This window comes from Aotus nancymaae, unplaced genomic scaffold, assembly GCF_030222135.1.
Source record: "Aotus nancymaae isolate 86718 unplaced genomic scaffold, 86718_ANA_hifiasm-v0.15.2.pri h1tg000131l, whole genome shotgun sequence".
Lineage (NCBI taxonomy): Eukaryota > Metazoa > Chordata > Mammalia > Primates > Aotidae > Aotus > Aotus nancymaae.
In genome coordinates this window covers 7,295,659-7,318,994 of record NW_026988546.1, presented here as the reverse complement: position 1 = coordinate 7,318,994, position 23,336 = coordinate 7,295,659, and the positions used below count along the sequence as shown (strand labels likewise).

Below are 23,336 nucleotides of genomic sequence, written 5' to 3'. Positions count from 1 at the left end.
AATGATTCTTACTTTATTAGCCTAGAAATGGCCAAGAAAACTTAAGGCTCAATAATTAGTTACAAATATAAAATATCCCCAATTTTTAAGACAGAAACAACTTATAAATGTATTTGTCTGTAAAAATTGTGTATAGTTTTACAGAAAGTCTATTTCTTTGAAACAAAGGGAGGGGAGTCTCACATTACATTAGTTTTCTGCTCTGTCACCCAGACTGGAGTGCAATGGTGGGATCTCAGCTTACTGCAACCTCCGCTTCCCGAGTTCAAGCAGTTCTCCTGCCTCAGCCTCCCGAGTAGCTGAGATTACAGGTATGTGCCACCATGGCCTGCTAATTTGTGTATTTTTAGTAGAAACGGGGTTTCACCATGTTGTCCAGGCTGGTCTGGAACTCCTGACCTCGTGATCTGCCCACCTCGGCCTCCCAAAGTGCTGGGATTACAGGCCTGAGCCACCACACCTGGCCAAGGAACCTATTTCTTACCGTTTTTCTATGTTAAACTCTGTCCTGGTCAGTTCTAGAGTGTATGCGGAACCAAACGATGTAATCGTATTCAAACTTGCTGTCGTGGAACAAATGTGACTCATAAGTATGCAGGCTCTAATTGTCCTGTCTGGTTTTGGTAAGTATTCCTTAGATAGGTTTTTCTTTGAAAACCTAGGATTGAGAGGTTGATGAATGAAAATTAATCCTTTCACTTTGTTGTATATAGGTTTGCAATAATTAGATCAGAGTGGAGTTTTAAGGTCATGAGGGGGCTGATGACTTACAAATAATGGGCTCTGATTGGGCAACTACTCATCTGAGCTCCTTCCATTTGATCTAACTAAGCTTGTAAAATTTACACTAAGCCCATGAGCTCATCTTTAAAAAGTTTTTACTAACAGATTTTCAGCTGTTCCAAATGGGATTTATTAGCGGAATGTGTTTAAAAGGATAATATCAGATGGATGAAAGGTATTTGATCCCTTGTTTCCTTAATAAATTATAAAATGATGACTTGGAAAAACAGGCTAGAGTCTAAGCACAGTGCTATTATTAGGCTTTCTTGTTAAACATAGGTCTAAGCCTAAGTATGTCAATACAACAAATACTGTTTCATTTCTATTAAGAAAAAAAAAAACATCTTTCTGGCATAAGGACGATTTTCATCTGGTTATTTTGAAACACTTTTGTAAGATAAATTTACATCTATAAAGAAATGTCTCTGGGCACTGGAAGACAAGGAGGACTAAATCACTAGGAACTCTTATGATAAAGAAGCCATTGGCTTAAATCAGCAAAACAAGCCGTCCCTTTGTTTAAGGTGTTTTTCTGGCCACCCTGTCTTAACTAGAACTGTACCTCCACCCTCCTTTTTGGTTTAGGCAAATGACAGTATCTAAACCTGAAGTCTCAGCTCTGTGCCTTCTACCATGTCTTCTCTAGAACCTGATAACTATCTCTTTAAAATGCGAGACTCATCAGAAAAAGAAGAAAAAAGAGGTATTTGGAAATTGTGCAAATTAAAGCAGCCGCTGATGCCAAAGGCCTGAAGAGCACCTGTATGGCAGACACCTGAGGAGCCAGGTGCCCGAAACCTCCTCCAACTGCTTGAGGAGCACCAAAGCCCAGGTGCTGGCTGGACGACCCCTTCTGGCTGCCTAAGCAGGGGGCAGAGGATTGAACCCTGCCTCCCAGGTAGGTGGAAGATGCCTGTTGCCAAACTAGGGCCCAGCTTGCCAGTGAGGAGGGTGAACTGGTGATCCCCTACAGAGTGGACCTCAGAACCACACGGCCCCGGCTTCACCTAGGCCAGCGAAGCAGAGAAATGGTTAACATTAACTGCACGAGGCCCACTCTAGCCTTAACCTCTGCAATGCAAACCCTTCCCTCAGAGACAAAAGCATGACAAGGAATTCTGAGGTCATGGGACAAGAACCGTAAGTTCCCCAGTGGGAGACTGAGGAGGCAGGGTCCCTCCTGCCCTTGGTCTACTGGCTAAGAACCTTCCTCAGCCTGACCTTTCCACATTGCACTTTCAGATCTGTTTGCAATATTCCTCTCTTAGCGCTGAGGGAATCACAGTGTTAGATCCTGAAATCTATAGGTTCCTAAAGGATGGTTAAAAGAAACCTCAGCAAGAGAAGCAGAAAATGTTTCCTCTTCCTGAAAAACTGTAGAAAGGCAGGCACCATTCTGGGTGAGAACATGGTCCTTTATGTTTTATTAATTTATTTGTTTATTTTGGGATGGAGTTTCACTCTTATAGCCCAGGCCAGAGTACAGTGTGTTGCAATCTCTGCTCACTGCAACCTCCGCCTTTTGGGTTCAAGCGATTCTCCTGCCTCAGCCTCCCAAGTAGCTGGGATTACAGGTGCCTGCCACCACGCATGGCTAATTTTTTGTATTGTTAGTAGAGATGGGGTTTTGCCATGTTGCCATGTTGGTCTCGAACTCCTGATCTCAGGTGGTCCACCCACCTTGGCCTACCAAAGTGCTGAGATTACAGGTGTGAGCCACCGTGTCCGGCCTGCAAATGTCTTTAAAGACAGTGCATTTCAGAGGCTGTGGCAGTGCCCTGTGAATGTACCAAAACCCCCAGCCCTGGGAGCTCTGAGGGGCAGGCCCAGCTCCTTGCCAGGCTAACAGTACTGAAACCCTGCTCTTCAAGACATAACCTGATGACCCTGCAAAATTTCTTAATCGACTGTGGACCATGAGAATCTGCATCTCATGTTAATTAAGACAAGAAAAAAAGAACAAAAGAGCAACTCCCAGGTTATAAAGAAAATGAATTTTAATATAATATTCAAGTGTGGCATTGCTAATAATAACAAACATTTCCCCTCCCAAATGGCAAACACTTACACTGGCCTATCACACAAAAATTCAACCACCTTCCCTCTGCCCCGCATATCTCCTCCCCAGTGATCCCTCTCTCATGCAGCCTCATGAGCCTGGGCAGCGATGAATGGCACTTTCAGGGGCATGAGACTCCACGTGAGTGGGACTCAGCTGGGACCCCTCTCCGTGTGGAAGCTGGAGAAGCTGCCCTAATACCAGCTGAAAGTGTCAGTGACGTCGCTGCTGCTGAGGTACGGGCTGCCTCTGAGCTGGTCTCAGGGTTGAGCTGCTGCTGGTAGTGGGCTCTGCCCTGAGGGCCTGATGGCTGGTCAGAAGGGCAGGCACACATGGGTGCCTTCCCAAGGACTCAGGCCACCTCCCTACTGCAGCCCCTGCACTGTGTGCTCCAGGCATGTGCTGAGTGGCTGGTCAATCACCAGTGCCCCACTGATCCCAGTCCCCAGAGAGATCATTTAGCATCACTCCACTTCACAGAGGGGGAAACTGAGGCCCAGAGAAGTAAGGTGACTCTTCCCAGTCATAGGGCTGGTCAGCAGTAGGGTGGGAGGCTAGTCCCTTGCTGTCTGACTCCCTGAGCCCACCCATAGCCCAAGGCAACCAACCTCTGCCCACCCTGGTCCAGGCCCCCTGTCGTGGGTGATGTCTGTCTTCCTGGCCTTTGTGCTCCTAACCAACTGGGATGGAGCTTCCAGCTGGCATGACAGGTTGTAGCTACAGACAGAAGGGTGGCTGTGAGGCAACCAGGAGTCTCACCAGGACGCCCTCCCAGGGCCTGTCCAGAGTGGGATCTAGGTTCCAGGCATTGCCAGGCCACAGGGTCTGATGCTGACCAAGAGGCCATGGCCACAGACTTTCTGGAAATGGCCCCCAGGGAGAGTTCAATCCTACTGTCCCAGTTCCTGCCCTGGCCTTACTTGGCCTGCTTCATGGTCCCAAACCAGGAGCCAAAGTGCAGCTTGGGCTTGAGGTTGTAATTGTTTGCAGCCAACCAGAGCAGCGGACCTCCTTGGTTACTTTGAATTCCTGGGGCCAGAGGGAAAAACAGGGTGGTGTCAGGCCTGGCCAGGGATGCTGGAGGGGCCTGTCAGGGTATTAGATAGGGGAGTGACCAGTCTTTGTTCATAGGGAACCCCTTCCTCCTCTCCAGTCCTGTCTGGACCCCACCTGTTCTCAGAGCTGGCTCAAACAGCCACTCCTCCAGGAAGGTGTCTGTGGTTTCAACCTGGTACTCCCACCTGCCCGTCTTCCTGGAGCCCCTCTTCCTTCTCTCTGTATCCTCATAAATCTAAGATGAAGGGGATGGATCTGCCCGCTGCTGCTCACCTTATGACTCTTGCGAGGTTGATCAGTCTCCCCTGGCAGGCCGACAGCCAAAGTCTATCAGAAAGGGTCCTCTGGCCCAGAGCCAGCCCCTGCCCACCCCTGTCATGCTGCACCCAGGGTGAAAGACCCAGGTCAGGTCTGGGTGACAAGAGGGGGACATAGGGGCTGAGGCCCAGGGACCTTCTAGCTTAACCTCTCTGAAGATAGTTGGGAAACTGAGACCCCAGGCAGGAAGGTATGGCTCTGAGAGATTATTCTCATTAACCTGGAACGTTTTTGCAAGCTGTTAGGTATAGGAAGTCTGTCACAGGTAAGAGAAATACTTTTCTAGAGCATGAGAGACAGCAGGTTCACCAACTGCCATAACTGAGAGCCATTGCAGATGCACGGCCCTCCCCTGCAACCCCTGGACCTCCGCATGGTCTGGTCCTAAAGGGTTATGCCTCATGGCAGGGAACAGGGCCCTCAGGACCCCCCTGCCCCACTCCAAGTTCTGCCACTGCTTTGACTGGTCATGACATTCAGATTGTCACCAAATATAAGGATGTTAGCAGGAAGACTCATTCAATACAAGTGAGTTCAGACATAGAAAGGACAAAAGGGGTTGAAAAAGCCCCTTTTGTTTCTATTTTTTTATTTTGGAAAAATACTTTTATTGTGAAAATTCACATATATATAGTAAAACATTCAATCAATGCAAAAGATAGACAATGATTCACAAATGAGTTCCCCTTCCACTCTAGATCCCCACCCCAGATCCAGACCTCCTGAGCCCGCTTCCCCGGTCTCATCACAGATCCAGACCTCCTGAGCCCGCTTCCCCGGTCTCATCACAGATCCAGACCTCCTGAGCCCGCTTCCCCGGTCTCATCACAGATCCAGACCTCCTGAGTCCGCTTCCCCGGTCTCATCACAGATCCAGACCTCCTGAGCCCGCTTCCCCGGTCTCATCACAGATCCAGACCTCCTGAGCCCGCTTCCCCGGTCTCATCACAGATCCAGACCTCCTGAGCCCGCTTCCCCGGTCTCATCACAGATCCAGACCTCCTGAGCCCGCTTCCCCGGTCTCATCACAGATCCAGACCTCCTGAGCCCGCTTCCCCGGTCTCATCACAGATCCAGACCTCCTGAGCCCGCTTCCCCGGTCTCATCACAGATCCAGACCTCCTGAGCCCGCTTCCCCGGTCTCATCACAGATCCAGACCTCCTGAGCCCGCTTCCCCGGTCTCATCACAGATCCAGACCTCCTGAGCCCGCTTCCCCGGTCTCATCACAGATCCAGACCTCCTGAGCCCGCTTCCCCGGTCTCATCACAGATCCAGACCTCCTGAGCCCGCTTCCCCGGTCTCATCACCAATGATTTCTCGGACATCTGCATTAGTTGTCTATTGCTGCTACAACAAATAGCTACAGACTCAGTGGCTTCCATTTACTATCTTATAGTCCTGGTGGCCAGAAGTCCTAAGAGGATCTCACTGGACTAAAAGTGCTGCTGGGGCTGTGTTCCTTCTAGAGGTTCAAGGGAAGAATTGGGTCCCTGCCTTTCCCAGCTTCTAGGTGCTCCAGCTTCTAGAAGGTCTGTGGCCTCCTTCCATCCTCAAAGCCAGCAACAGCAGGTGGAGACCTCATCCATCATGCATCACTTTCCCTCCTGCTTCCTTCAATTATTTTTTATATTTATGGGGAACGAGTGCAGGATTCTTACACAGTCAAAAAGCTCCTTATAGAGAAGCTTAGAACTTTCAATACAGCTTTCATTTTTGCCATTTTAATTTTCCGTTTAATTTAAATATATTCTCTTATTTGACCTTCATACTCTATAGAGAAATATTTCTGTTTCAGCTTGTATTGACAAGCTGCTTGCACACAGCCCCCCAGTACCCAACCACCCAGCAGAGATCCTCATTCCCATGAAACAGTTAAAGCAACTGAGGCCCAGGAAGGCTAAGGGTCCTGCCAGGGTCATTCAGCTTCCAAGATAAGGAGCCAGTTCCAGACCTGGGTTTGTGCAGCTCCAAGCTCCTCCATCTTTCTACCATGGTAGACTTAGACTATGGCAATCTAGCAAGTGTGGCCACACAATGGCCAAGTTGGATTTAGATGATGTTCTCTATAAATCCATTCTCCTCTCCCATGTAAGCAAGGCAAAGTACTCCAGGCCATGGGGAGTCCCTGAAGACTCGATGAACTGCAGTGGCAACGTGAGGAGGTTGCAGGTTGACCAGAACTCACCAACACAGCAGGAGAGCAGCGTGGAACCTGCAACCCAGCCAAGACCCTGTGCCTTGGATTGGGGGAGAAAATATGTGGCCATTTCTCTCTCTCTCTCTCTCTTTCTCTCTCTCTCTCTCTCTCTGTTGGTCTGGCTTTTCCTGCCAGAGCCACCCCTTTCCCTCTTCCTAGAGGGATGGTGGTTCTTTAAGGAAGGGAGAAGAAAAGTGCACGGTGTAATAGGGCAGGGAGAAAAGGAAACAGAGAAGGGGACTTTCCCATGAGCAGGCAGAAGAAGAAAGGCAGTTATGGTGTGTAATGGACATGGATGCAGTGGCGTAAAAAGTGGGGTCAGCCCTAGAGGAGAGACAGAGAGAAAGACAGACAGAGAGTACTGACCCTTACGATTAGCATGGGATCTGCCTGCAAATGCTGTTTAGGGCCATCTCCTCTTCTTGTGCTGCTGTTTTTGAGAGTGATGCTCCTGAGCCCCACGACTCAGTCAAACTTGATGTCCCCTTGAGGCAGATTCAGTGCTGGGAGTCCAGCATGACCTGCCTGGATCTTTCTGCATTGAGAACAGGGCAGATCTTGACTCCAATACAGGGGCTGAGTGTAAACAGGCAACAGCTGGGTTTCTGAGTCAGAAAGACTTGGTTAATTGCTAATTGCTTGGGTGAGTAATTTAATTTTGTTGAGTCAGATTCCTCAGCTATAAAATGCAGATGACAATACTTATTCCTCTGGGTTGTGAAAATGGAAATGCTAAGCACGATGTCCACTTCACAGAAAGATACCAATTTGGTGGCTTATTTTCCTTTTTACCTTCAGATGTGGCTATCCTTGCCTCCCAAACAGACCCTTGACTTTCAAGTGGTTGGGGTCCCATTTGCACAGGGGGAGACCTTACAGCCTACGTTGAGTCTATGCTTACCACTTAGTGAGCACTGTATCCCCTCAGGGGCCTCTGCATCATCTTTCCTCCCCACCACTGCATCTGCACACATTCCCCTCCTTGGGTTGGGCCTCTGATCAGTGACAACCTTGGTATGGTTGTGATGGTTAGTCTTTCCATCAAATGAGCTAGGTTATATCATTGGTTATTCAATAAAACACTAATCTAGGTGTCACCGTGAAAGTATTTCGTGACCTTGTTATGCACATGTTACAAGTACACAAGATGCATTTACTACAGCATAGCATTTGGCCTGTGTGCCAGCCTGGAGTCTGCCCGACAGATCATAGCCATGTTAGTCCCACAGTCACAGGGGCCAATCGATTAAATTCTCTTCTCTCCCTTGAGAACTAAAAATAAAATCCTAAGCCCCACAACTAACTTAACAGACCCCCTCTCGACCAACAAAACCTCAAATAAATCTTAAAATTGAGTTCCTGGCCATGACAGAAAGGAGGTAAGACATACCTCCCTGTACCTCATTCCTTCTTACAGTTTAGACTCAACAACTGAACAGCATAAATGTTAAAATAGAGATCATGAGACTGACAGAATACACAGTTTGTGGCAATAAGACCCCAAATTATAAACAGGACCCAGGGCCATGCTAGGCAAGGGTTAAGTCATGCACCCTACACTTAATGAATAAGCCAAGTTCTAACTACCACATGGTTTTTATTTTTTCTCTGGCAGCCAAGCAAGCACTGGCCTTGAGAGAAGCAAGATTAAAATAACTACAACTCACCCAGTTCACAGATACTGAGCAACTGCCCTCCTGCCCCACCAACCTTAATGACAGCTTTCACTGGACAAGGGACTGATTTCAGTAACTTTCTCCTGATAAGAGACCATCTTCCATGGACTAGTTCTGGCCAGTTTTACAGAGGCTGTGTGCCTTTACAGAAGCTGAGTAATTTTATGTCTCTGCTTCACTTTTTGATGTGTAGGACCCAATTATAATGCATTTAAATGTCAAGTCTCCCCCGAAAAATGAACATGCATGTTTATTTAATATGCATATGTTAGGACCTCTTTTATGAGTATTCTCATAAAATGATATCGCTCCTCTGATATCCTGTTGAATATGTATATGTGGCCAACCCATTGGCTCAAATTCCTGTCCTCTCCTTCTCTCCCTGGAAGTGCCTGCTTCTGGCCTTGGCTGGAGGCCACACTTCCCAGCCTGTCATAATGGCCACCTTGCAGAAGAAATAAAGTCCTCTTTTCTAAATTTATAAATTGTGTCACTTTTCAGTTGATGGTCTCTTTCTACACACACACAATTTATACAGAAAAAATCTGGAGACTGTATGTGGCGATGGATATTAAGTGTGTGGCACCAGGGCAGGTGGATCACAAGGTCAGGAGTTCAAGACCAGCCTGGGCAACATGGTGAAACCCCATCTCTATTTAAAAATACAAAAATTAGCCAGGTGTGGTGATGCACACCTGTAATCCCAGCTACTTGGGAGGCTGAGAATTCTCCTGAGAATTGCTTGAATCCGGGAGGCAGAGGTTGCGGTGAACCGAGAGCACGCCATTGCACTCCAGCCTAGGTGACAGAGCGAGACTCCGTCTCAAGAAAAAAAAAAAAAGACAACCCACAGAATGGAAGAAAATATATTCAAACTACTCATCTGACAAGGGGTTAATAATCAAAATATATAAGGAGCTCAACTCTACAGGAAAAAATCTAATAATCCAGTTTAAAATGGGCAAAAGATCTAAATAGACATTTCTCAAGAGAAGACATATATGGCAAACGGGCATATCAAAGGTGCTCAACATTATTGGTCATCAGAGAAATACAAATCAAAACTACAATGGGATATCATCTCACCACAGTTAAAATGGCTTTTATCCAAAAGTCGGGCAATAACAAATGCTGGCAAAGATGTGGAGAAAAGGGAACCCTCATACTCTGTTGGTGGGAATATAAATTAGTACAACCACTATGGAGAACAGTTTGGATCGTCCCCATATAACTAAAAGTAGAGCTACCATATTATCCAGCAATCCCACTGTTTCCTAAAGAAAGGAAATCAGTATATGAAAGAGATATCTACACTCCCATGTTTTTTTGTTTGGTTGGCGTTTTTTGTTGTTGTTGTTGTTTTGAGATGGAGTCTCGCTGTCACCCAGGCTGGAGTGCAGTGGCACAATCTCGGCTCACTGCAACCTCCACCTCCAGGGTTCAAGCAATTCTCTGCCTCAGCCTGGACAGGCGTGCGCTGCCACGCCCAGCTAATTTTTGTATTTTTAGTAGAGACAGGGTTTCACCATCTAGGCTAGGCTCGTCTTGAACTCCTGACCTCGTGATCCACCTGCCTCGGCCTCCCAAAGTACTGGGATTACAGGCGTGAGCCACCATGCCCAGCCGCATTCCCAGATTGTTGCAGCACTGTTCATAATAGTCAAGTTTAGAAGCAACCTAGGTTTCCATCAACAGCTGAAAGCATAAAGAAAATGTGGTACTTATATACAGTGTTGTTTTTGAGATGAAGTCTTGCTCTGTCACCTAGGCTGGAGTGCGAGTGAGTCTTGGCTCACTGCAACCTCCACCTCTCAAGTTCAAGCGATTCTAGTGCCTCAGTCTTCTGAGTAGCTGAGATTACAGGAGTGCGCCACCATGCCCAGCTAATTTTTTTTTTCTTTTTTTTTTAGTAGACACGGGGTTTCACCATGCTGGTCAGGCTGGTCTCAAACTCCTGACCTCAAATGATCCACCTGCCTCAGCCACCCAAAGTGCTCAAGCCTATAGTGAATAGTCTGTCTTTACAGTGCTAACAAATTATATTCATATTTTTTAAAATGACTTAAGACCTTGCCAACACGGTGAAACCCTATCTCTATTAAAAATGTAAAAATTAGCCGGGCGTGGTGGCTCACACCTGTAATCTCTGCTACCTGGGAGGCTGAGGCAGGATAATTACTTGAACCCAGGAGGTAGAGGTTGCAGTGAGCCGAAATTGTGCCACTGTACTCCAGTCTGGGCAACAGAGTGAGGCTGCATCTCAAAAAATAAATAAACACACAACAAAGCCACAGCTCATATGAAGAAAGAAAGAAAGAAATAAACTCACACTCATAACTAATAAGAGTGGAGAAGATAAAGGATTCAGGGACGCAAAACTTCCAACTGCTTTTCCCTCATCCAGACGGTCACCCAGGGTCATCAGAACCAAGTATTTGGTTATACTAACAAGAAAGGAGAAGACCCAAACAGATAAATTCCCCCACCTTTCTCCCTTCTGTGGACAACTTCAGATGCAGTTCCATCAATGTCAATCAACTGGTGAACAGGTAACAAATGTGGTACAACCACAACCAAAAATTCAGCAATAAAAAGGAACAAAGCACCACACTGTGACATGGTCGAACCTCAAAAACATTAAACACAGAAGACCACACATTGTAGGATTCCATTTATATGAAATGTTCAAAAAAGGCAAATTAATACTGACAGATTAGTGGTTGCCTAGGACTCTGGGTTAGAATGAAGATTATGTAAATGTAAATCAGAATAAGGAATCTTATTGGCATGATCAAAGTGTTCCAATATTGATCTGTGGTGATGGTTGCACCACTCAGTAAATTTACTAAATATCACTGAAATGTAAGCTTGAATTGGATTAATTTCATAATACAGAAAATATACCTCAATAAAGCTGCTTTAAAAAAAATACTGCTGAACAAACTCCTTTATCTCTCAAAGGCTTGTTCAGAGCAGCAGCCAACATGGTAATTAATACATATCATGGCACTGCTTGGCATCTTGCCTCACTTTCCTTCCTCCTCATCCTCATCTCCCTCGGCTTGCACTTCCCAAATTAAGTATCTCTGACAGACATCATGCAGTAAGGTCAGAGAGGTTACACACTGCCCACCCTTGTTTTCATTTTTTGTTGTTACTGTTAATGTTTTGTTGGTATTGTTATTGTTCTGGATGAAAAGAAACACCTGAGCAAAACCCTAAGTTCAAAATCAAATACATAACTTTTGGTTAAACGTGGTAAACCGATCACATGAATTATTAAGGATTACTTCCCATAAAAATGGTTTTAAAGTAAACAGAATAAAGAGTAAAGAGGGAAAGAGGTAGTAGAGATCATTTCTCTCAGATTTTAAGAGCTAAAAAGTGGATGGTGAGAGGCCAAGGTGGGCAGACCACTTGAGCCCAGCAACCTGGGGAAGATGTCAAATACATCTCTACGAAAAATTTAAAAAATTAGCTGGGCATGGTGGTGCACACTTGTAGTCCCAGCTACTCAAGAGGCTGATGTGGGAAGTTTGCTTGAGCCCAGGAGCTCAAGGCTGCAGTGAGCTGTGATCACACCACTGTACTCCAGCCTGGGAGACACAGCAAAACCCTGTCTCAAAAGATGATTGATTGAGAGGAAGTGGCTCACGCCTGTAATCCCAACACTTTGGGATGCCAAGGCAGGCAGATCACTTGAGGTCAGGAGTTCGAGAACAGCCTGGCCAACATAGTGAAACCCCGAAATACAAAAATTCGCCGGACATGGTGGTGTGCACCTGTAGTCCCAGCTACTCGGGAGGCTGAGGCATAAGAATCACTTGAACCCAGGAGGCAGAGGTTGCAGTGAGCTGCGATCGTGCCACTGCATTTCAGTCCAGGTGACAGTAAGACTCTGTCAACAGAAAGGAAAGGGAAAGGGAAGGAAAGGGGAAAGGGAAAATGAAAGGAATGGAAAGGGAAAGAAAAAAGAAAGAGAGAGGGAGGGAGGGAGAGAGGGAGGGAAAGAAAAAGAAAGAGAAAGAAAGAGAAAGGGAAGGAAGGACGGAAGGAAGGAAGGAAGGGAGGGAGGGAGGGAGGGAGGGAGGGAGATGGAGTAGTAACTGACTTAGTAAGAGGAAACAATGACACCCTAAGTGCCTACTAAGGATACCAAAAAGAAGCGAGACAGTTGGACCTACAAAACCATAAGAAGATCATCATTTGGAATAAACCAATACCAAGTGAGGTGCAAGGACAAAATCAGAACTGATCAAAGTTTGCATATTTAGTGGTTGAAAGCCCCAGGTACCCTTTGCCTTACACAGTCTGGCAATTGTCTCGCATCACTCCACACCCACAGGAAACCAGAGATTTAGTCCCTAAAAAAACCAAAAGCAGTATGTTCCAGACAAGAGATGAGGCAGTGATGGGACAAAGGGATTTTCAGCCATACAAGGACTTAAAACCTTAATACCCATATACTCTTTCTTTTAAAAACCACTAGAGGACGTGCTTCAGGAAAATAAGATAGTAAACCAAAAAGAAAGACTGTGAAATCCAGGAAACAGACACTCCAGGACTACAGCTACATGCCAGGTCCCGGGGCAACCATACCTGCCCAGCTATGAGGAAACTCCAGGGAGAAAAAATGGAAATCAATAGGTTATCTGCAACAATAAATTATCTGATATGTGGTGTTAAATTAAGCATTTGGAAAATGTAATAAAGATTAAACTTTGCTAGACATTTGTTATACCTTTAGGGTATCTGAGAGGGAAGGCAATGATATGTACTAATGATAGAAAACTAAGCAATGACAGAAAACTAAGCAAATGAAAAAGTAAAAGCAATGTGGGGGCAGGGGGCTGTTTAAAAAAGGAAATGTAATCGTGTAAGACTGCTTGGCTCACATATAAATGGTATTTACATTGTCATGATAAAAGAAACAACTATCGGCCGGGCGCGGTGGCTCACGCCTGTAATCCCAGCACTTTGGGAGGCCGAGGTGGGTGGATCACGAGGTCAAGAGATCGAGACCATCCTGGTCAACATGGTGAAACCCCGTCTCTACTAAAAATACAAAAAATTAGCTGAGCATGGTGGCGCGTGCCTGTAATCCCAGCTACTCAGGAGGCTGAGGCAGGAGAATTGCCTGAACCCAGGAGGCGGAGGTTGCAGTGAGCTGAGATCGCGCCATTGCACTCCAGCCTGGGTAACAAGAGTGAAACTCCGTCTCAAAAAAAAAAAAAAAAGAAGCAACTATCATTTTAACCCAAAATTATGATACATCCATTTAAGGGAGGTAGCAAGTATAGGAGTTCAATATTCAAATACTATTGAAAAAAGTAGTTCAGTAACTATAACTACTGCTAGAGGAAGTCAATAAATGTATAAAACTGATAAATCAAGAAATAACCACATAAGTATATAATTTAGAAATATAGCAGTAAATTTCAGATGTAACAGCTGAAAGAATTGAAAATAGATGCTTCGGGAGAACTGAATAACTCCGACTTTTGATATGAGCACTTTAGTATTATGTGATTACAATTGCATTCATAACTGGTAAGTTAAGACCCTATTTATCATATAAAGGATTTTTTAAAGTTACAATGTAAAAGTGGGTTTTTTCTTTCCTTTATTTAAATTTAATAGGATAACTTGTTCATAATTAGCCATATTTGAGACAGTTCCAAAGCACAGGGGTCAAAGATGTTTTGGCACTTAAGCACAAAGCTGTAAGCAGCACCTGCTCTAGCTCCCCACTGTTCAAGGGTGGGAGAACCAACTACTGGGCACAGACAACAGCCCTCAATTCTTCAGCTCACTAACGCACCAACCACCCAGAGCTTACTAATTCAATCCTGCCAGTTCAGTGTTCCTCAAAGCGTGGTCTCCTGACCACATCGAGATCATTTCCAAAATTAAAAATAAGGGTATAAAAACTTGATCACCTGAGTTTCTTATGCTTTTAAAAAAGAAAACAAAAACAAAAACTTTTACAGCAATTTGACTGGGTAAAACTGTCTTTTGATTCTAACAGAAAAAAAATAGACTGATATTCTACATGTCTACCTTTTCATTCACTTTTCTCTTCTTTTTTTTGAGACAGTCTCACTCTGTTGCCCAAGCTGGAGTGCAGTGGCGCGATCTCAGCTCACTGCAACCTGCACATCCGGGTTCAAGCAATTCTCCTGCCTCAGCCTCCTGAGTAGCTGGGATTACAGGTGCGTGCCATCACACCTAGCTAATTTTTGTATTTTTAGTAGAGATGGGGTTTCACCACATTGGTCAGGCTGGTCTCGAACTCCTGACCTCGTGATCCTTCCGCCTCAGCCTCCCAAAGTGTTGAGATTACAGGCATGAGTCACCGTGCCTGGCCTCATTTCACTTTTCTACTCATTTGTTTTTACTATAATTTAAAGCACAGAGAAGCCCTGCTGAGGTTGAGCCACTTAAAAAGAATACATTGCAGCAGGTGCCATTTCCATGTGTCAGTGCATTCATTGTGTCTGAACACAATTGTGCTGGGCAGGGGACCCAGGGAGATGCAGACAACACAGAATGTATGACTGACTTTCCATATCTGGCATTTTGTGTCCATCCCCGTTTTTCTTGAATTCCATTAGGGTAGATGGATCATCTGCTTCATTTACCACTGAGTATCTAACTCTCAGGAGTCAGCCAGCACACATCCACAGTACTTGCGTTTGGTTAATATGGTTAATCGTTTTTCACTTTGTCTCCCCAATTTAGTTCTACCTAATGCCACCTAGATATCAAAGTTTCTAAGATTCCAGTTTTTAAAACCTGGGATGTCCTAAAACTTACCATTGTGACTTTTCCTTAGAGATTCTTACAGAAAAAAACTACTTCCCAATGTATCACTTTATTAATGACTCAAGAGTCATGTTTTCTTCTGAATAATGCTCACCAACTCTTATTACTGAACCAGCTCCATAATAAAAGAACAAATTCTGTTTGGTGAGTGGTGATATAACATTATAAAACCTAAGAACCACTGCTGCCACAGTGGTCACCAGTAATAAATATAAGATTACCTTGGCCTGCATTTTCTTCCTAGTCATCTTTCCATGTCTAAAAACTTTACCCTGACCTGGGTTCGAGACAAGCCTGGTCTGTATGGTGAAACCCTATCTCTACTAAAAATACAAAAATTAGCCAGGTGTGATTGTACACGTCTGTAGTCCCAGCTCATCGGGAGAATCGCTTGAACCCGGGAGGCGGAGGCTGCAGTGAGCCGAGCTTGCACCACTGCACTCTAGCCTGGGCAACAGAGCAAGACTCTGTCTCAAAATACACACACACAAACACACACACACACACACACATATTTATAAAATATTGGTTTAAAAAAGGCAAAATACAAGTTTGCAGCTAAGCAAATGAATGTACACTTATCAAAGTTTCAAGCAGTAAGGAGTTAAAAATCCATCATCAGCAGAGTTTTGTTCGGTCGTTGTATTTTCTGTAGAGCTTTTGATGTTTCTAAGTAAAATAGTTTTTAAAAGTCTGGAGTTGAAACTCTAAGAGACTAACACACCAATACTTGTTCAACAGGGCTGATTTCTTTCCACCTTGCCCAAGTACAGAATCTTCCAGCATGAAGGAAATCTATGTCTCAGAACAAGCCTGAACATGCCTCTCAGAGGCAGATCAGCTGACACGATCTCCTCCTAATGACAACATCTAGTTTTACAAAATTCATTTTGCCCCACTGGATGTCTTTACCTCCAATGAAGAGTAAGAGATGCTACACCTAAAAGATAACACTTAGAAAACCCCTCACAGAAGTTTAAGTACTTGCTCCAAAATGCTAATGATTTTTTTTTTTTTTTGAGATGGAGTCTCGCTCTGCTGCCCAGGCTGGAGTGCAGTGACACGATCTCAGCTCACTGCAACCTCTGCGTCCCAAGTTCAAGCGATTCTTCTGCCTTAGCCTCCCGAGTAGCTGGACTACAGGTGCACACCACCACACCTGGCTAATTTCTGTATTTTTAGTAGAGACGGGGTTTCACCATGTTGGTCAGGCTGGTCTCAAACTCCTGACCTCGTGATCCGCCTGCCTCAACTTCCCAAAGTGCTGGAATTATAGCCATGAGCCCTGGCCCCTAATGATTTTTAAAAGCCAGACAATATATATGGCACTTAACCACTGAGCAACTGAAAGTAACTTTAGCACTTTCACCTCTTTTTTTTTTTGAGACAGTCTCACTCTGTTGCCCACCCTGGAGTACAGTGCTTCGATCTCTGTTCACTGCAACCTCCGTCTCCCAGGTTCAAACGATTCTCCTGCCTCAGCCTCCCAAGTAGCTGGGATTACAGGCGTGCACCACCACATCTGGCTAATTTTTTTATTTTTTTAGTAGAGACGGGGTTTTGCCATGTTGACAAGGCTGGTCTCCAACTCCTGACCTCAGGTGATCCACCCACCTCGGCCTCCCAGAGTGCTGGGAATCCCAATGCTCCTCCTAATACCGTGGGCAAAGAGTTTACCCACTTAAAGGGACATACCAAAACCTGCAGAGAACAGTGAACTCAACAAGTTAAACCTAGCAAAAAGTAATGCCCAAGTATCCACCCCACCCTCTCCTCCTCTCTACCACCACTGCCACTATCCTGCCTCGGCTTTCCCCTCCTGTCAGTGGACCACTGCCCAAGGCCAACCATCTTACCAGCTCGTTCCCAACACACATCTGGATCAAGCCCCCTACTTCAGGGATCCCCAATTCCAATGAAAACTTTCCGTAGCTCCTCAATGCTTAAAGATGTCTCTCCTCAAGTCCAAATCATATCTCCTTGAAATTCCCACTACTCCCTAACCTTCCTACCATTCCCAAAGGTCACTCTTAGCCCTACTGCCTCACACACACACACCACCCCTCCCCTGCCTTTCTTCAATAAATGAGGGGGCTACCATTAGCGCAGTGTTGAATGGACGTCAAATGAGCGAACTCTTAGTGTTAGCTCCCCTTACCATCAAGGTCTTTGGGCCTAGGGTACATTCGTCCTCACCTCCAGGGTCCACATTATACCCTTCCTCCGATGACAAGATCAGAATGGGTCAGTCTTCCATAAAGTCTATGAATGATCCCTCCTTTGAGTGAACCTTGATTTCAGACATTTCACCTGCTGAATTCTGAACTCCCTGACTTCCATGTTACTGTTACTGGATTTTCCCTCTGGCCCCTTACAGTCCTTCCAAAACTCAGAATTGTCCTCAGGCTGACAATCTTTTTTTTTTTTCCGAGACGGAGTTTCGCTCTTGTTGCCCAGTCTGGAGTGCAATGGCGCAATCTCGGTTCACTGCAACCTCCACCTCTCAGGTTCAAGTGATTCTCCTGTCTCAGACTCCTAAGTAGCTGGGATTACAGGAACCCACCACTATGCCTGGCTAATTTTTTGGTATTTGTAGTAGAGACGGGGTTTCACCATGTTGACCAGGCTGGTCTTGAACTCCTGACCTCAGGTGATCCGCCCACCTCGGCCTCCCAAAATGCTGGAATTACAGACGTGAGCCATCGTGCCCAGTCAGCAATCTTTTATTCAAGACATTTGGAATACCAGCCATCATATGCTCACAGAAAGCAAAATAACAATAGTTACCCCAAGAAAAACACAAAAATTGTCAAATAAATACTTAAAATAACAATAAGGCCGGGTGCAGTGGCTCACGCCTATAGTCCCAGCACTTTAGGAGGCCAAGGTGCAATCACTTGAGGCCTGGAGTTGGAGGCCTGGAGTTCAAGACCAGCCTGGCTAACATGGTGAAACCCTGTCTCTACAAAGGATACAAAAATTAGCTGGGTGTGATGGCACACGCCTGTAATCCCAGCTACTCAGGAGGCTGAGGCAGGAGAATCACTTGAACCCAGGAGACGGAGGTTACAGTGAGTGGAGATGGTGCCACTACACTCCAGCCTGGGCAACAGAGAGAGACTTCATCTCAAAATAAAATAAAATAATAAAATCCAAAATAACAAGGAAACAAACTTGATTTACGTCTGGTTTTAGTTTTTCACACTATCATTGTCACCACTGATCATACCACAGACACTTCTTTTATAAACATACGGTATTCTGAATGTAACCTTGTGAAGAAAAATTTACAAATTTTTTTAAGTTCATTGAGTATTCTTCTCTCAAAAACCTAAGGGTGAAAATAAATTTCTCTAAACAGAATACACAGTTTTTCACCTCGCTCTGTTAAGATGAAGTTATATACTGTTCAACTATACCAGACCATTTACCACTGTTGTCAGAGATACAGAAAATTCAAAGTTTTCCCCCAAAAAAACTGGATCAAGTCACCTACTCTCAAGGATCCCCAATTCTAACTAAATCTTTCAGTGGCTCCTCAATGCTTAAAGATGTCCCTCCTCAAGTCCAAATAATATCTCCTTGAAATTCCCTCTATTCTCTAACCTTCCTACCATTCCCAAAGGTCACTCTTAGCCCTACTGCCACACACACACCCCACCCCTGCCTTTCTTCAGTAAATGAGGGGTGTACCATTAGCACAGTTTCACAGGGAAGTTGTTTACTCCAAAAATGGCTATTTCATAGAACCTATCAAATCTCAGAAAACTCTCTTTTCAACTCATTCACTTCATGTAAATGTAGATGCCTCAAAATAAGCAACCTCTGCACTAATGAAAAATAGAAAACGTGACACTAAAATAAATTAGGACTACAAATTCTGCTTACAGATTTAACCTGAAATTATGCTTAAAAATAAAGACATTTTTATAAATAACAAATCAGTAACAAGTATCTTTCAAACTTTAATGCTATTCATCCTAAAGGTTGTTTAGCAGCAATAAACAAACTCTGGAGTGTTAATAATCTAATCCCAAAGCTACCACAAGCAAATCATACTGACAAAAATCCTAAATTAACCCCTATGCATAATGGCAAGTGGTTCTAGAAATCAAATACTTAAAAAGAAAAAAAAAGAGGTGTTCTGCTATTTTCACCACCTCTAAGACTGAAGCTCCCAGTACCTGCTGATAAACATTAAAAAACTTCTGGTTATAGTTAAAAAAAAAAAAAAAAAGTATAGTAAAAACATTTTTCTTGATGTATGAGACAATCAGGAAAATGTTAACACTGGATATATGACATTTTTCTAAGTGTGATAATGTGATTGTGTAAAAAAGAAACATTCTCAAGTATTTATGGCTGAAATGGCATTTGGGGTTTACATTAAGATAAAGGAGGAGGAGAAGAATACAGATGAGACAAGTTTAGTCATGTGCTGATAACTTAAACTTAGCTCTCTAGTCATTATGTTTGAAATTTTCCATAATAATATAAAAATGAAATTGCTTATGAGCAAGATCTCAGGCACTATTTTGTTCTGTACTGTAGGCAACTTTTGCACAGATTTCTTAATTCCTTAGGTTTGCATCATTAGAGAAATTCTCAACCTATGTAGAGACTTTATAGCAGACAGCTGTGTCATGCCGGTATCCCAAATACTTCCCAAACGTAGTGCTCAGCAAATCTACTTCAAAAGCTTGGGAGGGTGGGGGCGATGGATCTAAAAAGGCAATGAGGGGAAATAACAATGAACCTGCCCAAACCCTTAGCATAAACAGCTCCCACCTCTTAAAACCAACAAATACAAACTGGGGTTTCCTTCTTTCCTTTAGTTTAAAGACTATGTTGCCTTCTAGCTTACTTCTCTGCCCTTAACATCCATGCTGACCAAAAAAGACACAAACAATCCAACTACTGTGTAACCAGGTCAAAAACAAGCTCTGGCTAATTCATTTGGAAGACTACACTCACCACTCAGATTTGGCCAGAAAAACTGGGTTAGAAAAAAACTGGTGCTTAAACAAACAGCGGACGGAGGAGGTCTTTTAGCCAGTACCAACCACTCAGTGAGTTGCAACACAATCATTTCCAAAATTTTCCAAAGCCTTCCAAATTCAGTTGAGCCCGGCAAGCTGAGTTAACAGGGCTCTCTTTCAAATTCAAAAATCTGGCCTCGGCCCCAACAGTTAACCAACAAAACACATGCTAATTCACTTGAGATCACCTAAGAATACTGACCGAAGTTCGGACCACAGTCCAGTCAGTACATCGCCCAGACTAAAGAAGTTTGGGCTGAGGAGAGGCGTTCAAGTGACAGATAAACTCTACTCATAAAGGAGAAGAGACAATAAGATCCACACTTAATCTGGTCTAAGAAAACGTCTACACTCAGCTTCCAACCCCCCACTCCACCCATTTTTAATGAGACAATGACAATTCTTCATGGTGAACCACAAAGCCCTGCTTCCCCAACCTTGTACCGACTCTAACAGAACACTCCCCCAGTGCAGATAACTTTTAGAAAACGTTCAGTAATGAGAAACAAATCAAGACAGGAAGAATTTAACATTCTGTTCTGAATTTTCATGGCCTGCGCCTCCATCCCGTACAGGTCTTTCATAATCTCTAGAATGTGCACTGGATAAAATGAACAGTTAGTCACATCAGGTGTCAGCTACTCAGCGCAGACTCAGTCTCCAGATTTGCTAGTTTCATTTGTCGTTGGGGGTGGCGGGTGGGTGTTAAATTTTTTTAAAAGAGAAAGACCTGGGTGGGTGTGAAACCAGGACATCCTCTATACTCCGCTCCCCATCATTTCTGTTTCAATTACACAGCTGTCAAACAGGTTATTCCTGGAATTCAGATTTTATAATCCCCACACTGTAATTCTTCCTGCTCCTGTTGCCCAAACACACACTCCTCCCTGCTTCCCCAAAATATGTATCCATCAATAGAAAGGATGACAGCCACAGTTATAAAGTATTCCCAGGTAATGCCAAACTCCCCACCTTGAGCAACTGGCAAGCACTGAGTGGAGGCTGAAACATGATGACAATTTTCACAAAGGCCAAAGCAGTGGTTTAGGATCATCAGAGGCAAGGCCCGCCTCCACGGGATTTTAATTCACACACAAACTCAAAAGGCCAGATTTAGGGAATAAAAAGAAAAAATTCAGATTGTCTTTTTTTTTTTTCCATTTTGTTGAAGGAAACTGCATACCTAAGAGTGTAGCTTATTTCCTTATCTCAAAGCCAGGAAATGAGGTTTTTTAAGGCCAGTCTGAATATAAACTCGGTGTGCAAAAACAGAGGGACTGCAAGGCGAAACCCCTTTCCCAACTTTGGCCAAGCGGCGTGGCCTCCGGTCAGCAGCGTGTTTATCACCCTCTCCCTGTCTCCCAACAAGAAGTTTCCACATGCCACGGGAAACAAAGAAGGCGCCCACACCGACCTTATAGACTTGTCCATAGGTGCCATTTCCAACCACTTCCACCAGCTCAAAAATCCCAGCAGGATCCTGGAGAGGAAGGAGGGAGGGGTTATCATTTAAAAGAGGCAAAAAAAAATGAATAAATCAAGCAGGGCAGTTGGAGAGAAAGGGCGGTGACAAAAGAGATGGGCTTCGCCCGGCACCGTCCCCCGGCGCTCGGGGGTCGTGCGGTGGGCCCGGGGCGTGGGGGCGGCGGAGGGTCGCTCCCGCCCTGCACCAGCCGGCACAAGCAGACAAAGGGGCCGCCGCGCCCGCGGCTCTGCCCACGCCCCGGCTGCCCGCTTCCCGCTCCCCGCGCGCCCGCCCGCGGGCCCACTCACCCGCAGGGAGGAGAGGTCGATGTCCACCAGACTTTTTGCAGGGGAGTCGTTCGCCATTTTCCCTTTTTGCCACCAAAAAACAAATAACAATAAATATCCCTGTCGCTGTGGATATCCCCGCCGCAGGCCAGGCCGCCGACGGCGCTCCTCGCGCGGCAGCCGGCCGGCCCGGGACTCTCCTCGCGGGGTCGGGGGCGGCGGCAGCGTGCTCGGCCGCGCTCTCGGGCCGCTCGGGGCTCTCGGCCGGCCGGGCCGCGCGGCGGGCGGGAGCGTGCGCGGGCGGTGGCGGCGGCGGCGGCGTTCACACCATGGCGCGGGTCCGGCCGTCAGGCCCCCGGCGTCGCCTGCCGCCTCAGGCCCCGGCGCCCGCGTCCCGCGCCGCGCGCCTCGAGGACGGGCCTGGAGCGTGGGGCCGCGGCGGCGCCGAGAGTTGAACGAGTGAGCGCGAGGCAGCGAGACAAAGATAACCCGGGAGGCGGAGGCGGAGGGGGAGGGGGAGGGGGAGGGGGAGGGGGCGGCGGCGGCGGGGGCGGGGGCGGGGGCGGGGGCGGGGAGCGAGGTGGGGAGGGAGGGGGCGGCGGCGGCCGCGCGGGAGGAGGAGAAACAGAACACCAAAAATATATTCTGAGAGAGAAAACAGCTCCCCCTTTCCTCCTCAGGCAGGAAAAACGGGCGGAAAAGCACTCACACCCCGAGCCTTGCCGGGGAGGGCGCGGGTCGAGGCGCCCGCGCGGCGTGAATATTCATCAGGGGTGGGGCCCGAACAATGGCTGGGCCGAGGCGGGCAGCAGCCCCAACTAGACGCCGGGCGCCCAGGGTGCGGCCTCAGCGCCCGACCCCGCACGGCGCTCCTGAAAACGGCAGGAGGGGGAGGAAACGGGCTGGGGTTTCCCCGGGGAGGAGCTGGGGTGGGGAAACGCCCCTACCTCGCGCTAACAACAAATGACATGAAACTGAGCTGGACCGACACTAAGAGGCCACCGACCCTCGCGTCTCCCAGGTCGAGGGTGTGTCCCTCTGGCCGCGCCCCGGCTCAGGAGAAACGCGAACCGGGTGTCGCCGCGCGGAGGAGGGGCCTCTCACCCCATCCCCCACCCCACCACCACCTCCCCAGAGATGGAGACCCTTAAGTCCCTCGTTTCCGTCTTCCCTGCACGGTTTTCTTTTCCTTTCTCTGCTTTTGCAGACTAAATGTGCAGTACGATTGTGGTTGTAGTTGGGGGATTCGCTGAGCATCGCTGGGCTGCCCGGTCAAATCCAAAACAGCTCCTTGTAACTGCCTGGCGCTGCGCTCCGGGCTGCGCTCGGTAGGTGGGCACTGTGTTTGGGGCCCTTAGTACCAATCTGCGTTTTGTAACCTGGAGATTACTAAGGATCAACAAACAGGTTTCTTCCGGCAACATCGGAAGCCAGTCGGTAGTTAAGCACTTTAATGCCAGTGAACCGACAGTCATTTATGTTGCATTCCTCCACCGTCTGAAAACTTTCAGTGGCTCCCTGTCACCTGACAGGTGTTCTCAAAACGTGAGTACTTCAGACAAAGTGCCGATTGCCGGGCCCTGCCTCCAGAGTTCCCGTTTCAGGACGTTTCCGATGGGCCTGAGAATG

General features: G+C 46.3%; 1 protein-coding gene across 7 annotated transcripts in view; it reads right to left on the bottom strand.

Annotated features, from left to right (window-relative positions):
* The window catches only part of LOC135272768 (mitogen-activated protein kinase kinase kinase kinase 4-like), a 94,025-nt gene extending 72,183 nt beyond the window's left edge, over positions 1-21,842 (bottom strand). For all 7 annotated transcript variants that reach the window (XR_010340730.1, XR_010340731.1, XR_010340732.1 and 4 more), the window contains exons 1-2: positions 21,729-21,842; positions 21,370-21,435 (exon numbers count right to left, since the gene is read on the bottom strand). Coding sequence is in view for 1 of the 7 variants with exons in the window: in XM_064371366.1 (XP_064227436.1) it covers positions 21,370-21,435; positions 21,729-21,785 (123 nt within the window). In the remaining 6 variants the exon portion in view is untranslated. The remainder of the gene's footprint in view (positions 1-21,369; positions 21,436-21,728) is intronic.
* Positions 21,843-23,336: the final 1,494 nt, after the last annotated feature.